Source organism: Geotrypetes seraphini, chromosome 9 (assembly GCF_902459505.1).
Source record: "Geotrypetes seraphini chromosome 9, aGeoSer1.1, whole genome shotgun sequence".
Lineage (NCBI taxonomy): Eukaryota > Metazoa > Chordata > Amphibia > Gymnophiona > Dermophiidae > Geotrypetes > Geotrypetes seraphini.
The window spans coordinates 33528774-33549885 of record NC_047092.1 but is presented as its reverse complement, the minus strand read 5'-3'; the positions used below and the strand labels follow the sequence as shown (position 1 = coordinate 33549885).

Genomic DNA, 21112 nt, shown 5'->3' with positions numbered 1-21112 from the left:
TCCAGTCTTGTCATTGTTTCTTTACATATTCATAACATTTCTATATTCCTAAGGACATTCTATTTTTTTTCTTTGTCCTCTCCAGTATCTTCATATCTTCACAGCTCCTCTTCACACCATCTGCTAACTTCTTTTTACATGACTCATTATTGAAATCTGTGTGCATTGAAAACTATTTTCTTCCTCATTCCTTTCATTCTAGAAGAATAGTAGTCATGCATAAAATGCATTTCTGTGAATACAGGTTGCATATGATCTGCATTAAGAGACCCTTTTACATATGCCCTGGTGACTCACTTCTTTTTTATTTCATAGTTCCACGCATTCTGTCTCCAGATGTATTCTTGAAATACAGGCTTAGAACTGTCATAGGATTATATACTTCATCTAGAGTAGAAAATTAAATACTAAAATTATAAATGTCAGGTACCTACTATACACTGGCTTAGGTAAATCTCTTCGTAAAGGCAGTCAAAAAAATCTCAATAAATAACCCTCAACAGATGTTGGCACAGGAATTTGCAAGCACTTCTCAAGATAAAACATAAAAGATGCTATATAGTCTAGCATCAGTGGGAACTGATCCTAATTACTCTACCCTAGAAAACATGGGGGGCATCTAAGGGATTCCATTTCATCATTGTTGTATTTCTTTCTTACAGATCATTAAAGAAATTGTAGGTAAGGTAAATTTGCCAAGGTTAATTGCTAATTGGATCCAAGTGCAGCAGAATTGTTGAAAAATATTTGCCATCCCAGTTGCTGTCGTGGTTCACAAAGTTATTTTATTTTTTCAGCTGAAAGACTTTTGGAGGAGGAAATGGGAAATGTCATTCCAAACCCTTTACTTAAAGGATAAAATTTAGATGCCACTATAATAATTACAGTATCCCCAGTCATAATTCTTCCTACCTTGACCAAAATTATTAAAATTGTATTGATGACTGAATTTCAAGAATATTTAAATGAAAATGTTATTCTTGATTTAGAACACTATATTGTACTTAGACAATTCATGCTGCTTTTCTATTGAAAGTAAGATGTTATTTGCTGAAGGAAATCTAGGTCTTAGTGACGCAACTTGACTTATCGGCAGCATTTGTTTTGGTAAGTCATCATGGTATATTAGTGGAAATACTTGGGTTCCATTTACTAAGCTATGACAAAAAGTGGCCTTAGTGGGCCCTTATGTGGATCTTTTCCTCATACTAAGGCTACCTTTTGCAGCAGCTAGACAAAGACCAATTTTCTGCTTTACTACTATTACTATTAATTATTTCTATAGCGCTACCAGATGTACGCAGCACTGTACAGAGTCACAAAGAAGAAGACATTCCTTGTTCAAAGGAGCTTACAATCTAAACAGACAAACAGGATGTCATGGATACAGTTAAGGGGAACGGTTAATCTGCTGGATGGGTTCGTGGGCAGTGGGGAGTAGAGTTAAGGATTGAAGGCTATATCAAAAAGGTGGGTTTCCAGTCTGCTTTTAAACAAGGTAAGGAAAGGGGCTTGACAGACAAACTCAAGTAATTTATTCCAGGCATAGAGGGCAGCTAGATAAAAGGAACGAAGTCTGGAATTGGTATGTGCTAGTGTTCAAAGAAGAAAAGAACTAAAGTACACTCCCATACAATCCAAGTGAACACAAAAAGTCAGTGCCCAGCTATTAATATGAACCCTTATCGTCACCTGTTATTTCAAAAATTGATTATTGCAATGCCCTACTCAAGGGAATAGCCCAAAATGAAATCAGACGTTTACAGATTATTCAAAATGCTTCAATTAAACTTATAATGAAAGCTAAGAAATTTGATCACGTCACTCCCCTTCTTAAGAAAGCATACTGGCTCCCAGTCGCGCATCGTATACAGTATAAATTAAGTCTGCTTACCTTCAAATCAAACTCCGGCTTTCATTTACAAATCATTGATTCCCTATACCCCATCCAGATCACTGAGGTCTATTGATCAACATTTATTCGTTATTCCCTCATTTAAAATTTTTAATACACGGCGGCACTTTATTTTTTCTGTTACAGCTCCTCAAATATGGAACTCCCTCCCCTTTTACTTAAGAGAAGAAAACAATTTAGATAAATGTAACAGCAAACTAAAAAGCTTTCTTTTCAAGGATGCTTTTGATACTTAAAAAAAGCTTGATTAGGAGTTTCATTTCATTTCCATAACCTCTTTAAGGTTCATTGTTTATCCCCTCCCTATTGTTTTTACCATAATTGTCTTCTTTTTTATCAGCAATTTGTATTTCTCTACCCATCCTTTCCTCTCATTTTTATGTGTTTGTAATGTTAGTCTTTAACAAGCTACGTATGTTTAGTTTTTGCTGTTTTGTTGTCCCCTTAATTTTATGTAATTTTAATGATAGTTCATTGCTTAGAAATTTTAATTTTTACATGTGGAATGGGGGGAGGGTTGGATTTCTATTAATAATATATATGAATGATAAGATATTACGGTATATTCATGTGGTATATTTTTTTGTTGTTGTATATGGAACTGGGAGGGGGTGGGGGATATATCTTTTTGTTGTATGATGTGGTAGATTTTCAAGTGATATTGTATTCTAATTGTTTTATATTTACTGTACACTTGTTTGTGAATTATAAAATGAATAAAGAAATATATATTAAAAAAAAAAAGAAATTTGAGTAAGCGATTAATCAAATATACAATAAATTTGAAACTTGAAGGCAAGAAAGACTCAAATATTAATCCTGTGGAAGTCAGGTCCCAATCTATAAAGTGTACCTAAATCCATGCTGACTAGTGCTGTGCTAAGCGTGATTCTATAAAAGTTAGGCGTACTTTATAGAATCAAGCTTAACATCACCTAAGTGTCCAAACTGTAGATGCATCTTATTTACACCAGGGTTTCCTTCACCCAAATATCTGTACCTAAGTTAGATGCCTAACAGTGCCTAACTCAAAAACAGTTCATAGTCAGTTGCATGAGAGACTCCATCACACTGACAATTCGGCGCAAGAAAGAAGCGCGCCACGGGAAAACTTAGTTTTAAAGAGCTCCGAAGTGGGCTGTGAGTGGAGAATCCCCCCCCCCACACACACACACACACTGTATAGTGTTTGCGCTGCTGTTGGGGGAGGTTTGGGGGGTTGGAACTCTCCATTATAGAGAAAACGGAACTTTTTCTGATTTTTTTTCAGGAAAAGTTCTGTTTTCTCTATAATGTGGAGGGTTGCACCCCCACACACCCCCAACGGCAGCGCGAACACTATGCAGTAAAGTGGGGGCCCTCTCGGAGCTCTTTAAAACTAAGTTTTCCCGCGGCGCACTTCTTTCTTGCGCCGAATTGTCAGCGCTCGATTGTTGGCGCACTGGTGTCTGGCACGCGATTATCCCGTCACCTCAAAAACACATCTGTGATACATCCCTTAACCACACCCACTTGTAGGTAGGCACTTTGGTAGGCGCCTACTATCTGTGTTTTCGACTTGTGCCTAACTTTCGATTAAGCCCAATTAGAGCCAATTATGAGGTGTTAAGTGGCAATTATCAGTACTGGTGAAGCATATTAATTAAGTTAGCCGCCTACATCCGCTAGGCTCACCAATGTAGGCGTCTAACCTTAGGTGGACTGTATAGAATTTGCCAAGTAGTATGTGGTCATGCAAAAAAAATGTAATTTTGCATATCATTTGTTACTTCTTAATTTCTTTAGAACCCTACTCAAGTTGGAACAGCACTTCAAGTTTTCTATAATCTTGGGATTCTAAAAGCCATGATTACAAATGTAGTAGAAGGATATTGTGCATCTCTACAAGAAAATATCAACAATGCATTGGACATCAAAATTTTGACTCAGCCTTTACAGGCAGTGATAAGAGGTACAGATGGGGTTTTTCTTCCATATTTATTAGACCAACTCAATGAATTTTCAACCACATATTGTGATATCATTTGAGAGGTTTAGGTTAAATTATACTATTACTTGTAACTCTTCTTTTATTCATCTTACAGACTTATTCAAGTCACTGAAAAAGAAAGTTTGATAGATGCTAAACAATGTTTCACCTAGAATTAGATAGTTGTTTTTTTTAAACAAGTCAACAGTATTGCACAGATTTTTAAACTAATAATTTGCTTCTTTATTGGTTCTGGTCCATGCTTTCTATCTACTGTTGATGGCTCATTTTACCATTCTGTATTTAAGGGGGAAAAGCAATAGTCCATTACTTGAATTTAAATTTTAGGATTTAGCATTGCTAGCTTGATCTAATTTAAGTTTAGCTTGTTAAAAAAATATGCTGTTACACCTTTCTTGGAATAACATCAAAGTGTGCTTAATAACTGACCAAATCTACCATTGTATCAGAAGACAATGTCTAAACATACATGGAAAATAAATGGGTGGATGAAAGTCCATGCATATTGTATGAACTAATTACTAAGACAACATCCCTCAGTCAGAGGCTTCAGCTTAAGAATCGGCTAAAGATGGGACTGAGTGAGCTGCTGAGGGTTGGGTTGTCGAGAGAGCTATGTCACAGTAGAGGAGACTCAGGGAACTGGGTTAGCTGTATTAAATCTTTATTAGTAAGCTTCTAACCTCACAATTCAGTATTTTAAGAAATCTAAACTCATTAAGTATGCCCCTGTAATAACTGCAAGCAGTGTAGTAGATAAAGAGATTACTGTGAAACTAACAACCAAGAGAAAGAAGAAAAATCATAGAAAATATTTTATCACAAAGCAGCACAATTAACTATGAAATCTGTTGTCAGAAGTCAAAACATCCTCTACCTGCTCCAGGTCTACTATTCTAGCCTCCAGAGACTGTACTCATCCTATGAAATCTAGGAAATTTTTGCACTGGGTATACACCTATGACTTCCCTCCAGTAGTCATAAAATCATGCGATAACTCCTATCTTGCTGCAGGACTGATGTCTGCATACTTATGTCTTTATGTATAAAGTAACACTACATGAACAGACTAGAGCAACTTTAAAGAGAGAGAAGGATACTGCACAATTTAGACAACCTTTTTCCTGGAGACATCTAGTCCTTAGAAGATCCATCTAAGAAGTCTCATAGGGACATATTCTAAATGGGATGCCCGGTCTGAGCAGTCACCTTAAGCAGCTTTTGAGAATCATACATGGGCATCCTATACAGAATCGGGCCTGATTCTATATAAGATGCCCGGTCTCAGCAGCAACCTAAGTGGCTTTTGAAAATAGCACACAGGCGTCTTATACAGAATCACCACCCCAATTCTCTAACCAGTGTCCATGTCACAGATGTCATTTAGAGAATCAATTTGTCGCTGAGCAGCAGTGGAAGGGAACCCCCAAATTCCATCACAAGTCGGCCGGCAGGAGGCATGCTCACTCACTCCCACCTCCACCCCCAAGCCCCCCCCCCCCCAACTGTCTGTTTCCTATTGTGGCCCTAGGGAGATGCCTAGGGCCGGTTAGGGAAGTTGCAGCTCTACTCACTCGAGGAGCGTAGAGAAAGGGGAGATATGATCGAGACATTCAAGTACCTCACAGGTCGCATCGAGGTGGAAGAGGATATCTTCTTTTTCAAGGGTCCCGCGGCAACAAGGGGGCATCAGTGGAAAATCAGGGGCGGGAAACTGCATGGTGACACCAGGAAGTTCTTCTTCACCGAAAGGGTGGTTGATCGCTGGAATGGTCTTCCACTACAGGTTATTGAGGCCAGCAGCGTGCCAGATTTTAAGGCCAGATGGGACAGACATGTGGGATCTATCCGCAAAGATAGATAGGGAGGGACATTGAGGTGGGCAGACTTGATGGGCCGTGGCCCTTATCTGCCGTCTATTTCTATGTTTCTATATGTTTCTATGGTTAAGCTCCCCTAAGGCCACTTCCTGGCAAAACCACGCCCATGGCCAGCCTTGGGCGAGCTTAAGCGTTGAAAATAGCTGCCAAGACTTCCAGGGGCAGTCTTGCGAGGCTTTGAGCAGCCTCATGAGACTGCTGCAGCAGGTACGTTAGATAAATTGTGAGCCCACCGGGACAGATAGGGAAAATGCTTGAGTACCTGATTGTAAAACCGCTTAGATAACCTTGAAAGGCGGTATATAAAATCCTAATAAACTTGAAACTATTTTCATCGCTGAAAGAGCATGGTCAGGAGCGAGTAGGAATTGCTCCTGCCCCAGCGCGCTGATAGACCACCAGGGAAACAAGATAGGCCTGGGGTCTTTCCTCTGAGTCCTTGAGGGGTGGGGTTGATGGTTTCTGTCTGGGGAGGGAGGGGAATGCTCTCTTTTCTTGTAGGGGGCATGCTGATTGTGGAGGAAAGTTTCCTAGTTCGGGGGGAGGGCTGGGCTGGGCTGATGGCAGCAACGGCAAAAGAGGAGAAGGAATACTAGTGGGAGGGAGAGTGATAGGAATGGTACTTCAGGGGGAACTCAAATATAAACTGAGATACACCCACCCCACTCAAAGCAATCCAAATAACTGGACATCCGGATAATCAGTGTTCTACTGTACACTTGTATTTTGAAAGTCTCCGCTGTTTGCTTGTTCGTTCATGGCATGCTATACATCAGAAAAGTTCATATTGTTATATCCTTTATTCCAGGACAAGCAGGCAGCATATTCTCACACATGGGTGATGTCACCGACACAGCCCCCCGATACGGGCACTTTAAAAGTGCATTGCCACTTTAAGATTTTAGAAAGTTCACGATAGCCCGCACCACGCATGCACGAGTGCCTTCTCGCCCAATGTAAGACGCGCGTCTCCTCAGTTGTTTTTTTTTGTTTTTCTGGTGCTAAGAAGACACGGTTTAACTGTCGTTAAACTTTTTCTTGCCTTCCCACTCTCGCGGCTTTCTGACTTTTTAGTCAGTTCCTCTTTTTCTTTAGTGTTGCTTTCTTGTCTAAAAAAAAAAAAAAGGAAAGCAATGTTAGATTAGTTTAGTTGGCTCATCTTCAGGTTTGACTCGGCGGGGCATATTTGTTCTTCTCAGCCTCCGACTTCAATTTCGCTGGGGTGCTTTTCCCATCCACGTCAGGCTGCTGACTGAGTTTCTTCAAGTGACACTGTTCGAGCTTCTTCGGATTTTTTGAGGCTCATACGCCGTCTTGAATTTTGTTGCTAAAAAAAAAATAATAAGGAAGAAGAGGGATGTTTACACTTTTCTTTTCTTCAGCAATGGACTTCATGTCGTCCTGGAGTCGATACCGTCTTTGAAGTTCCCCGCACTGGATGTGTGGTGCCGAAGTTTCGGATCCGAGACACTGTAGGATCCAGCGATGTCGACTCCGGTGTCATAATTGTCGTGAAATTTTTTCAACAAGGACTAATAGATGTCACTACCGACTCCAGCGCTGATTCAGGCGACACCGCATATATCGACAATGGCAGTAACATCTGACCTGCCTCCAGTGTTGCACATGCTGTTTCTGAGTAAGTGGACTAGGAAGCCTTCTCTTTCTCTGTTTGGGACTCAGGTCAAACTGGTATTGAGTCATGTCATGCTGACCTCAAAGAAGTCCCATAAGCACCCAGTCCCGATCTTGAGGAGTGGTTCGACATCCTTATGGGACTGGAGCGTGACACCGTTGGTACTGGCGAAAAAACCATCGGTACCAGTGCTTGAAGAAGTTCCATAAGCGCCCGGTTCCGACCCTGAGGAGTGGCTCCAAATCGGCCTCATTCTCATGGGACCAGAGCCCAACACCAATAGTATCGGCAAAACAGCCAACAGTACTGGTGCTTTTCCTTAAGTGCAAACCACTGGGACTCAGCTCAAAGTTCACATCATGCTGACTTTAATGAAGTCCCGTAAGCACCCGGTCCTGGTCTTGACGGGTGGCTCGACATTGGCCTCATCCTCATGGGACTGGAGCACGACACCGATGGTACCGGTGGGGGAAAAAAAAAGCTAACAGTATCGGTGCTCTCCCTTAAGCTAAATATTGACAATTTGCTACAGGAGGAACTGGGTGAATGTTTTTCACATATTAGTACTGACATTCTGTATTTGTGTCAACACCACTTCTCTCGGTGCCGGTCCAGTCTGAGTCAGTCACGGCATCGACCACAATCTCAAGTCTTCGACACTGATTCTCCAGCACTGTCCTCATTCCATCCGGAATTCTGACCCGGTTGGAGATTCTGAGCAAGAACCATTCTCTACTGCAGATGATGGTGATGCTTTAGCTTCACCAGAGCATTCTTTTTCTGCTGCAACTTGTTCATCTGAACAGTTGTTGTTGTCTATAGCATTGTCTTCCACTGCATGATTCTGCCCCTTCAGACTTTAAATGCAATATAGAGTTTTTAGAGGTTTTGGAGGAGACTTTCTACATGGATTTAGAGACTCTGTTTTTTCCACTTAAGTCCTTCTACAGAGTGGTTCCTATTTCTGCATTTGTTACGCCTCAACTTCTTCATGAGTCTCTAGTGGTAGAATCGACCTTGAAGAAATCTTCAGGCACAAGTATCCATCTGTATCTGCTCCTTCTGCTCCTTCTCATTCTAAGAGGTAAAGCCAACATTCACGTCAGTGCATCAGGCTGCTTAATTAAAGTCTTCTCAGTCTTTTTGACGTGGTCCTCAGGAGCATAGCCTCAGTTTGGTTTTGGGGTTTTTTCCCACTTAAAACTAAGACTTTCTTTTCGGTGTTGATATGGAAGGAGAGCCTACATTGCTACTGTACACCGAATTAATATTGTCCACAGCATCGTCTTCCACTGCTTGACTCCACCTAATAAGTTAAAAGAAGAAACAATGAACATTGACTTTTTCTGGGTGGCGGGAACTAAAATGGGTGGAGAGCCTATCAGTTAGTCTTTCTGTCACTACAGCTACTCCTTTGTTTTGCTGCAATACAGGATCATCCAGGTGTATTTGTTCTTCTCTGGCCTTCCACTGTTCCACTAATGTTAAAGGGTGTCTACTTGAGAGCATCCAGACTATGCCAGAGTCTCCTACATTCCTTTGTACTTCATGCCGGAGGTTTGGGAGTGGCTGTAGGGGTGGAGGAGGCCGCTCAATCCTTTTTAGGATATTTTTTCTTCTCCTGGTTTTGATCGCAGCATTTCCTTATTTTTGCTCGATTGGGGAGTATTTGTTCGTATAATGTACTTTTTGTGTTTTTTCCTCACATTGCCCTCTTTTTATTTCTGGGGCCCCTTTGGCCTTTAGGACCTTTGACTTTTTGGTCACTGTTCAGCTGTTAATATCCCTGAGTTTTCAGGATCTGGAGTTTTTCTTCTTCCCAATCGATTAGTTTTCAACACCTTTTGGTTACACTCTTGCTTTAGCACCCAGGTGCATTCTTTTTAACCTTCCCGCGTCTCAGCTCTCTAGATTTCAAGGAAGCCAGTACTTCTATGTTATTCCTTCTGGCTTCCCGCATGTGTTAGGCTTTTAGTCACTCAGCGCAGTTTACACTACCAGGCCTTATTATGACCTATCATATTTTTCAATATCTGGTGGGACTACTTGCGTTTTGTAGCACCGACACTCCGTTTTTATGGTCCAGGTTTTTCTTTTCCTTTACGACTACTATTCAGTTTAGCCAATGGCCCTACAAAGTTTTTCAGTCTTTGGCCTCTACTCTACTGAGAGCATTTCTTCTGGTTTGTCTGCTTGCTCTCATTTGCCTCTGTATACACATGTTTCAAAGTTAAATATTTTTTACAAGGTACTTGAAGGTTTTCTGAGGCCACATGGTTTCCATATCACATGGACCACTACGAGCAAGACTCTCTCTTCGTACTTCTCAGTGGACCCTTGCTCCTTTGCAGCAGCATATTTTTCTACCATCCACTATTCAACAGTTGCTTCAGTGCTGTATGACTTTTGTACTCTTCAGAGGTTTCTTTTTGCACTTTTCCAAAACACTGCACTCAGACTGATCTACTCGCTAAGAAAATTTGACCACGTCACCACTGCCTACCTAGACTCACACTGGTTACCAATACAAGCGCGAATCCAATTCAAATTATACTGTCTATTATTCAAAGCAATAAATGGCTCAGCCCCCAATTACCTAAACAACCGCCTGAACCAAAATCTCGCCGCTAGACAAAGAAGATCTAAGACTCCATTTACCTACACCCCACTCAAAGGCACTCAGTGTAAGAAGATGTTTGACATTTTACTAGCGACGCAAGCAGCGAAATTGGACCATGCCATCTCCAACCTGCTGATGACAACAAGCGATTTCAAATCTTTTCGTAAAGAAATCAAAACCCATCTATTCAAAAAAATTTATACAGATGTCATAACTCCCTGGATTCCCCTCAGTTTGACTCCCCCATCCTCCCTTCTTCACCCTCCCCTCAAAGCCCAAGCTTGTCAACTGCTTCCCTAATTGCATATATACTGAAACTGCACTATATCCTATCTGTACAGCATCCCGAATTGTATATCCACTGGAATAGCCCAATCCTCCTTGCCATATCCCATTCCCTAAACTATACTACACCATTCTTCTTGTAACTCCTCTGGAAATGTTCTTCTTCTTGTAACTCTTTTGGAAAAGTCCAGAAGTCTCTTTGTAATTATCCTGGAAATGTCCAGATGTCTCTTTTGTAATCCGCCCAGAACTGCAAGGTTGAGGCAGAATCGAAATCAGTAATGTAATGTAATGTAATTTTCTCCTCTTCAAGGGATTGATGTTGACAACCCATCTCCTTATACCTGGGAAGCACAATTGGATGTCATTTTAAACCAAGGTTTTTTAGTCCATCGAGGAGCACATCTTTTCATATCAACTTACTATGTTCTGAGTGATGTATTATGCTCTTAATGTTTTTTCAACATTTTTTGAGCCCTGGAGTCCTCCTTTGCACGGACAATCTTCTACTCATGTTCTCTGTAAACACATGGAGCCACAGGGTCTCTCCAGTTATGTCAAGAAGCTCAGAAAATCTGGCTTTGGGCAATTGCTTGCCTCTTTATCTTGACGATTATCTGTTTTCTAGGGAAGCAAAATTCCCTATCAGACAAATTCAGCGAAATTATTCAGCTTAACCAATGGACTCCCAGCTCTGCAGCTCTCCATTCTTTTAAGTTCAATGGTGCGCTCCACAGGCAGACTTGTTGGTGACTCGCACCAATTACAAGCCACCCCATTTTTGTTTCAGACTATACTTATTGCATTGTCTGGGAAACAAGCATCTCTTCTGGATTGGGCGAGCATGTTTTATTCTATGCGTTTCCGTCCTCTTATTTTATGTTGATGTCATGTTAGCCACCCTGCTTCTCATAGCTTCTGGATGGCTCAGATAGCATTGGTTCTCCCTTCTACTTCACTTCAGCACAAGGGAGCAAATGCTTCTGCCATTTTTGTCTACTCTGCTTTCTCACTGGTAAGGATATTTTCTATATTCCAACCTGCAATCATTCCACCTGGCAGCTTGGTTTCTTTTGGGCTAAACCCTTCTGTATTACATCTCTCTCAGCCTGTCCGCAAGTTTATTGACGCCTACAGGAAACCAGCCTCCCTATATTGGTATCATAAACAAAAGTGGGTTAGGTTTTCTTCCTGGAGTCTTCTTCATCAAGATCCCACTTCCTTGTCAGTTGAAATGGTGTGGATTTTTTACTTTGGCTATTAGAGTCTATCTCAGTGCTATTCTAGCTTTTCACTTGCTAGTAAAGGGAAAGCTTTTTTCGGCTTATCTGCTCATCCTTTGGTCTCCAGATTCATGAAAGGACGTTTCAAGGTGAAACCATCTCTCAAACCTTCACCTGTAGTCTTGGACCTTGATTGGGGTTTTCCAGGTTCGTGATGCCTCCATTTGAGCCAATGGCCATAGCTTATCTCAGATTTTTCGCCTGGAAAGTTGTTTTTCTTATCTTGATCACTTCTGCCAGGAGGGTCAGTGAATTACAAGTGTTTGTGGCAGATTCATCCTTCACAGTTTTTCTCTATGATACAGTGTTTCTATGTACACAACCACAGTTTCTACCGAAAGTGGTGTCAAAGTTTCATCTCAATCAATTGATTGTTCTTCCAGGTTTTGTTTTGTTTTCCTAAGCCTCATTCTTTTGTAGGAAAAATGCATCTTTGCTTTCTGGACTATAAGTGTGCTTTGGCTTTTTACCTTACCAGGACAAAGACTTATAGGACTTCTCCCTATAACTGTTCCTCTCTTTTGATCATAACAAGTTGGGGCATCCGGTTTACAAGAGAACGATTTTTAACTGTTTGGCTACCTGTATTTCGTACTACTTTGCTCAACCTGACCTGAACCTCGTGAGTCAGGTCTCAGCCCATAAAGTCTGAGCTCTGGCAGTTTCTGTAGTTTTCCTTAGATCTACTCCTATTGCGGAATTCTTTAAAGCTGCCACCTGGTCCGCAGTTCACACATTCACCTCTCATTATTGTCTGGAGTCTTTCTCCAGATGGGATGGGCACGTCGGCCAGTTTGTATTATAAAATTTATTTATTTATTTATTTTTTAAAATTCTTTATTGATTTTTAATCAAAAACAGTGTCATACAAATGAAAGAACAAAAGATATTCCACATATTACACTATTATCTATACAGGTAACATAAATATCATTCAATAATTTCATTTTCCTGTATATAATAATATAATATATCCTAATATACAATACAAATAAAGAATAAAGTTACCCAAATATCAAATTTATTTTCTTAAAGACCAACTCTCCCACCATCCCATTCTGGTTAGCTTGAAGGTCACCCATGTGTGAGAATATGCTGCCTGCTTGTCCTGGGGATAAAGCACAGTTATTTACCGTAACAGGTGTTATCTAGGGACAGAAGGCAGATATTCTCACAACCCACCCACCTCCCCTGGTTAGCTTCTTAGCTGGCTTATCTTAACTGAGGAGACGTGCACCCTGCGTAGGGCGGGAAGGCACTCACGCATGCGCGGTGTGGGCTATCGCGAACTTTCTAAAGTCTTAAAGTGGCGATACACTTTTAAAGTATCCATACCGGGGGCTCTGTCGGTGACGTCACCCATGTGTGAGAATATCTGCCTGCTGTCCCTGGATAACACCTGTTACGGTAAGTAACTGTGCTTTCAGTATTGAAGGTACAGTTATTTTATATCTGTAGTATATTTTACCTTCTAGTTTCCAGGACTAAAATTGTTGTATCAATTATGCTTTTCTCAAAATATTTCTAGGTGGTCCTGGACGAGCTACAATGCCTACGCCAGGAAATACTGCTGCTTTCCGTGCAGCTCTTTGGACAAATATGGAGAAACTCATGGATCAAGTCTGTGCATCTTGTGTGCAGGTACAATTATTCTTCCTCTCCAGATGTACATGAACATTGAGAAAGTTAGTAATAGAAAATCATATTAAAGAGATAATCTTTCTTTTAGGTGCAACACCTTCAGAAAGTATTGACAAAAAAGCGGGACCCTGTTTCACATGTTTGCTTCATTGATGAAATAGCAAAGGTAAGAAATACACTTACTATGTTAGAAAAGTTCACAGTATACCATATTTGAAACACTTGAACCCTGTATAGCTGTGTGATTCAAACTGACAGAATCCAGATGGTATAAGAGAATATGGCGAAAACCAAAGAGAATTGACCCCAAAGTATCCACAGAGAAGAAAATCCAGAAGAAATCAAAAGAAACTGTGCAGTGACGATGTTCCTTAAATGGACTTTATTTGAAAATGTCAAAGTTCCAAAGGTAAAATAAAATCATCCACATAAAATAAAATCATCCACACAAAAATAAAGTAATCCACATAAAAACTTTAAAGGACTTAGTCAGCTAGGGACGCAGGATGCATTTTGGATGCAAGCAGCGTCTCACTTACGACTCACCACATATTAGCTTCTCCACGTATTCACCATTATAGGACCCTCAGGGACCCCTGAAGAACACTTTTTGTTGAAATGCAGACCGTGTTGGGTCCTGCGTCCCTAGCGGACTAGGTCCTTTAAAGTGGATTACTTTATTTTTATGTGGATGATTTTATTGTACCTTTGGAACTTTGACATTTTCAAATAAAGTCCATTTAAGGAACATCGTCACTCCAAAGAGTTTATTTTGGTTTCTTCCATAGGAGAATATGGCGTAATATATAGAACTCTCTTCCTCTTGTAGATATTAGGATGGGAGGGAAGGAGTAGAAAGCTGCATTTCGGTGTACCTGAGGGGATGGAGAGAGATTATACATAGATAGTCAAATGCAGATATCTATATACTTAGCTAATATTTGACACTTTTTAGTAATTATATGAAGTTTATTTATAGACTGTTTTACTGCCACTAATATTAAATTCTATTATATTTATAAATGTTATATAAAATCAATAATATAAGTACTTCTTGACTTCAGCAAGAGAAAACAAATTGTACAGTAAATCTGAATATGATTGTAGATTACACCTTATGCACCTGTGCCCAAAGTTGAAATAAAATAAATGTTATAGAGAGCGAGAGTGGAAGCAAATAGGATTTTATCTGTTTTAAAAGAGTAAAGAATAGACAGCAAAACACTATTCCTCAAAGTTAAAACAACAATAATTTCCTTTCCCTCAGCTCATTTTTGTTGTTTTAACTTTGAGGAATAGTGTTTTGCTGTCCATTAACATACCTGGTAGGTGCCTTGGTGTAGATACCTACCAAATCTAATTAATTTTTTAAAAATTGTTTCTTAATTGGTTTTTTAATGGTGCTTTCAATTATCAGCGTCAATTTAAAAAATTAAGGTAGGCACCCAGATTGGTTAGGTGTGCTGGTCTAGTCACCTAATTGTAGTATTTTATAGAATCAGGGCATAATGTATGCTAACCATCATTTCAGCAGTTAGCAAGGGCCCACGTAGCGCCTCACTAAGGGGCCCTTTTACTAAACTGTGGGAAGCACTAGTACTTGCTTACCGCAGATTAAAAAAGCTTACTATGGGAGGTGCTCTGGCATCCTGTGGTAAAATCACATGCAAAAATTTAAATCATTTTTCTGAAAATGGGCACTTCTGTAGGGGGGAGTAGGTGTAACAGCATGAATCAGCATGTGGGGCATTGCCGAGCGCTAATTGATTAGCACGGGGCCCTTACAGACTACAGTATAGGAGGCGGTAAGGCCTCACACCCTAATTTTTTAAATGGCCACGTACTAATGGTGAAATTAATATGTGGCTATTTTTCAGCTGAGTGAGAAGTGGCTTTAGCTTCTGGAAAAGACCTGTGTAAGTGATGCGTTAAGGCCACTTTCTGCCATAGTTTAGTCAAAGGTCTACTAAGTGCTTCCACACTAACTGCATCCAGAATACCGCATGTTAATGGAAATGTTAATATGGGACAGTACATGCAAAATCTAATAGACTGTAGTTTAAAAAAAATATATATTTTTTTTAAAGCCCTTTAGTACATTTGTACATTTCTTAGGAAATGTTTAAAAGGAACCCAGTTTAAGGACTAGAATCCGTTGCCTCAACAAAAGATATTCTCTTCTAAAATTGATGTTTGTTAAATCTGGGAACATATTAATTTTATAATCATGAAACAGTACATGCTAATATTTAAAATATAAAGAGAAAATCTTAACTGTCTGTTGAATGCAGGAAAGTATAACTCGGTATTTCTTACTGTATTGTATAAAATTGATCTTTGAAATTTTAGCTCAAACATATGCTTCATGCGCTTCTAATATACTATGTTTAAAATGAATTCAATTTGAAGAACATTTATTTCCAGTATGCTATCCTCTCCTGTGCTTTTTACCCAGGAAGGCCATTCAGATATTCTTTATATGTTTTGGATTGACGTCACGCAGATCATGTCTTCTCACTTTCAGAAAGCCACAAACTGTAAGTGCTATGTTATCTATGTCAACTAGGTTCTTTATGTATCTTTATGTACTTATACTTACTTTGGAATGAGGAGTGTAAACATTTTGTGCTCCTATTGCAAAGCTGTGGTATTGTATAACACAGGGACAAACTTGTCCCTGTACCCGCACAAACTCAGTTTCCCCATCGCTGTCCCTGTCCCATTCCTGTAAGCTTTGCCTTAACTGCACAAGCCTTAGACAATAATGATTTTAGATTCAAACAGTTTTATTGATGCAAATATCATCAAATACAATAATACAACATCAAAAGACATTAATAATGCATCAATTATTAATATGCATAATAAAAGACAAATTCCAATATCAATAAACCCCCCACTTATGGACAGAGCTTGCAGGAATGGGGCAGGGACAGGAAAAGAACTTGCCGGGACGGGATGGGAAAATGGGTTCCCATGGGGATGGGAAAAAATTTGTTCTCGTGTCATAAGAACATAAGAATAGCCTTACTGGGTCAGACCAATGGTCCATCAAGCCTAGTAGCCCGTTCTCACGGTGGCCAATCCAGTTTCCTATGAGCGTTGGTAGCAGCACGGCTCCCCGCACTAGAAACTGCTATCGCAGTTTCATAAAAGGAGGCCTTTATGTTCATTGTTCACTTCTGTCATTGCAATTACTGAATAGGATTCTGATGAGCATCAGCATTTCTACTTTTGATTTACTTTGAGTATACTTATGAGTATTGCATTAAATACAAAGAAAATATCAAAAGAAAAATTAAGTTGTCTATCTACATGCTTCATTCTTAGATTTGTAAAATTGGCTTTTTTTTTTAGCTGTCTACTACAGGTAGACTGACCTTATGCGTGGTACTTTGTCAAGTGAGTCTGTAAAATGCTGCATATACTTGATAGCACTATACAAATGATCATTATCATATTTGTGTATTTGTCGGTCTGTCTCCTCATTCCCCTAACTTTTTAATTATTAACCTAATTTCATTAAAATTTCTTCTATGGATAAAAGAACTATGACCCATTCTTATGCTTTTCATATGCTCTGAGTGGAAGAGTATGAACCAGAGATCTCGTCCAGTGTTTAAATCTCACTGCATCGCCTTGTGATCTTGAGCAAGTTACTTAACTCTCTATTGCTTCGGATACAGATTTAGATTGTAAGCCTCTGGCAAAGGAAATACCTACTGCACCTGAATTTAACTCACCTTGACCTACTGCTAGAAAGGTGTTAGCTAATTACTGAATCATTTTAAAAATCCCTAGAAGCAATAATTAGTTACCTGGCTAAATCTAAATCTAAACCTTAGGTTTGTATACCGCATCATCTCTACATTCGTAAAGCTCGACACGGTTAACAAGAGTTAGGGTAGAAAGGAACTCCAGTGGAGGGAAGAGGCAAAATGAAGAGAAAATTTAGAAGACTAGAATAACCAGAGAGGGAGGAGGAGTTACATTTTTGAGAATAACCAGGTTTTCAGATGTTTACGGAAGAGTTGGAGGGAGCTCAGATTCCTAAGAGGGGAGGTAAGGTTGTTCCAGAGCTGAGTGATTCTGAAAGAGAGGGAAGAACCTAGTTTTCCTACAAGTGAAACGCCTTTTAGAGAGGGAAAGGAAAGTTTCAGTTTTTGGGTGGATCTGGCAGAATTGGGATTAGAGGAGTTCCAAGAAAGAGGAATGAAGGGAGGGAGGATACCGTTTAGGATCTTGAAAGTGAGGCAGGCACATTTGAAGTGGACTCTGGAGATAATCGGAAGCCAGTGGAGCTTGGATAAAAGCGGTGCGACGTGGTCAAATTTGCTTTTTGCGAAAATAAGCTTACTACATAAGCTACTACATAAGATAAGTGGATGATCTATCCACTTAGTGATATTCAGCAGCTCTGAACATTTAAGTAGGAATACTGAATTTTTGGTTTTCATATATAATCTAGCTGTGATTTTTGTATCACTCTATGCCTAATCAGGTTCAAGGAAACTTACAACGCAAGAAAATCACATTATGAATAGAGCAGTGGTCTCAAACTCAAACCCTTTGCAGGGCCACATTTTGGATTTATAGGTACTTGTAGGGCCGCAGGAAAAATAGTTAATGTCAGTTCTCGTGGGACTCTTGAGTCTTGCGAGTCCCGATGGCAAAGGCATGCAGGAAGCAGCGCGGGGCCGGGCTGAAGATTTAAAAGATCTCTCCTGTCTTGCACCGCTAGCCGTGATTTGAGGAGCAGCGATTCCAGTTCGTCCAGCGAGGGAGTTAAAAACTGTATAGCCCCCCCCAGTTACTGGTAGATAAGCCGCGGTTAATACAATGGGGTGGCTTATCTACCAGTTTTAAAACTTGTATAGGCATTTTTTGTGGCTTATACACTGGGGCGGCCTATATATGTGGAAATATGGTACAAGTTTTTTTAGCCTATGAATCGGAAGGGGGGGGGGGGGTCTCAAAACCAATATTTTGGTGGATTCTGGGGCTTTGAGAGCACATTCCACAAGAAGAAAGGCTTCTTCATGGGTGGAGGCCCAGGCAATCCCGCCCAAGGAGATTTGTAGGACGGCTTCATGGTCCATACTTCATACATTTACAAGGTTTTATAGAGTGGATGTAGCAGCTCAAAAGGACACTGCTTTTTGTGTCCTCGGTATTAAGGGCAGGTTCATCTGTCTCGCCCTAGATTCAAGATACTTCCCACTCATCAGGACTCGTATGCCCTGTACATCAGTAGGGAAGATTAGGTTCTTACCTCAATAATCTTTCTGGTAACGGCTTACAGATCCTGACACCCCTCCCTGTCAATGTAATTACTCACCTTAGTGTCTTAGACAAGAATGTCTGTTCAGAACTTGAAATCTTTTCATACCAATCAGGACTAGTATAATTGGACAAGGGGAACTTGATAAATGAATCTACACTTCACCATACTCAATAACTCAGTCCAGGACAGAAATGGGGTTCTGAACTAAAAGACTACTTTTTTTAAAAAAAAAGTTGTCTTGAGACTCAAAATAACTATTATCAGAGAGCAAAAAATAACTAAGACACATGAAGGGCAATTCTATAACTGGGCACCTGATTGGAATCTATTCTGTAAAGGAAGGTAGACACCTACTCTTTTTTTTTTTACAGAATACTAGTGTAACAGCTTAAATACGTGCTTAAATGTTAGGCGTTAGACACAGAGCCAGTGTTTTAGCACCTACATACCACAGATACATATGTAATTTATAGCATGTAAGTATGTCTAAGTCTGTTACACATGCAAGTTACACGCGTAAGTTACACATGCAAGTTACACGCGTAAGTTACACGTGTAACTTATAGAAGGTTATAAATTACACATGTATCTTTAGATGCTAACACACTGGCTCTGTGTCTGACGCCTAACATTTAAGCATGTATTTAAGTTGTTACACTGGTATCCTGTAATAAAAAGTAGGTGCCTACCTTCCTTTACAGAATAGATTCCAATCAGGCGCCCAGTTATAGAATTGCCCTTCATGTGTCTTAGTTATGTTTTGCTCTCTGATAATAGTTATTTTGAGTCTCGACAACTTTTTAAAAAAAGTAATCTACTAGATCAGAACCCCATTTCTGTCCTGGACTGAGTTGATTACTAGTGAAGTGTGGATTCATTTATCGAGTTCCCACTGTCCAATTATACTAATCCTGACTGGCATGAAAAGATTTCAAGTTCTGAACAGACATACTTGTCTGAGACAGTAAGGTGAGTAATTACATTGAGCCACAGGCAGGTTGGTGCTCCTCCTGTCTAGGGAACACTGGCTGCAGATGGGGAGGTGGACAGGGACGTCGTGTTTAATATAGTAACATAGTAAATGATGGCAAATAAAGACCTGAAAGGTCCATCCAGTCTGCCCATAAGTTATACCCATTAAAAAATACATGATTAGATTAACTTGTCTCTTCCTTGGGGGCGGGGCAGGGGGCATGGGCGGGGCAGGGCTATGGGCCCAGTGTACTTGTGTGCCTAGGGGCCCTCGAAGAATTAATCCTGCCCTGCCTCTTCCTTGTCCTGCAGATCCTGTAATTGTGTGGCTTTAATAGGATCTTTAACTTTTAACACTACACCCCCCTCCTTCCTACCGTGTCTTTCCTGAACAGATTTTAGCCCAGTATAACTACATCCCAGTCATGGTTCTCCGTGCAGTCATGGTTATACGGGATTGTCCTCTCCACTCCACCTCACAATCGCATAGAGACACAGGAAGGCGCTTACATGAGGTTACAGCAGTGAGGCGAGCAGTGTTCCAGAACGTAAGGTAACCATTGGAGGCAGTGCAGCTTGTGCATGTGCATGTAATCTCGTGCTGGAGGTGAGAGCTGAAGGCGGTTGCGGATACTGGTATTTTCTTTGCTAAGGGTTGGTTAATTCTGGAACAAGTATTAATTTAGTTCAAGGGATAGTGGCTGTTTTATAGTTCTCATCAGGAAATTGTTCTAAATCATCTTATAAAGTTAGGGTTTGTACATATTTCTTATATTTACTTTAGTATTTCAGAAATATATTTGTGAATAATCATTAGAAGAATTTGTAACTATTTGTATACTTTCATACCAGAAGTCTTGATATCTGATAAAATAATTTATAATTACACTGTGCCAACCTTCTTTTAAATAAAGCAGCAATTATATAGAATCATAGGGACATTAGGTGCAGTTAGTCCTATTTGAAATGAGTCCAGAAAGTTACTTTCTAAGTGATTTTTCTGTTATCTCTGCACGCTACAGTTGCTATTGAGTAATTCTTTAAAGTGAGTGCTAACATTTAAGCACCAATTATGCACATAAATATTTAGAATAATAGCTTATTCATGTATATGTGTCCACAGACACATAAATGCCAAAATTCTACCTAAGTGCTATTCTGGGAGGTACTTAGGGAAGCATACATTGGGGTGGAATATAGACTACTTTAAGTTACACGTGTCCCTGTTATATAGGCGTGATCATTTACACCAACTGTAAGATGTGTAAATTCTCAGCCTAACTTTTGTGCATGTATCTAACTTATTACATTAGTGTTCTATAAAGGAAAGTAGGTGCCCTCTATGCCTCTAGGTATAGGAGCACAGTTATGGAATTACTCCCCATGTGTCCAATATTCCACATGCATGTAAATTTTTCTTGCACAAATTTTAAGTGGTACATATAATTTTCTGTAACTTATGAACAACATTCCCTCTAAGCAGCAGCTTCTACACAGGAGTCCTGCCAGTGGAGAGTGGTGCTACTATATAGTGCATTCAATTGAGAGAGACAGGTGATAGAATGTATGAGATTATAGCAGCACTGGCAGGAATGCCAACAGAGGA

The 21112-nt window shown here is 40.0% G+C and overlaps 1 protein-coding gene across 2 annotated transcripts in view; it reads left to right on the top strand.

Moving 5' to 3' along the window:
- COG5 (component of oligomeric golgi complex 5) overlaps positions 1-21112 on the top strand; it is a 342545-nt gene that overhangs the window by 235299 nt on the left and 86134 nt on the right. For both annotated transcript variants that reach the window (XM_033957896.1, XM_033957897.1), the window contains exons 8-11: positions 3701-3866; positions 13138-13250; positions 13339-13416; positions 15706-15787. In XM_033957896.1, coding sequence (XP_033813787.1) covers positions 3701-3866; positions 13138-13250; positions 13339-13416; positions 15706-15787 — 439 coding nt within the window. The remainder of the gene's footprint in view (positions 1-3700; positions 3867-13137; positions 13251-13338; positions 13417-15705; positions 15788-21112) is intronic.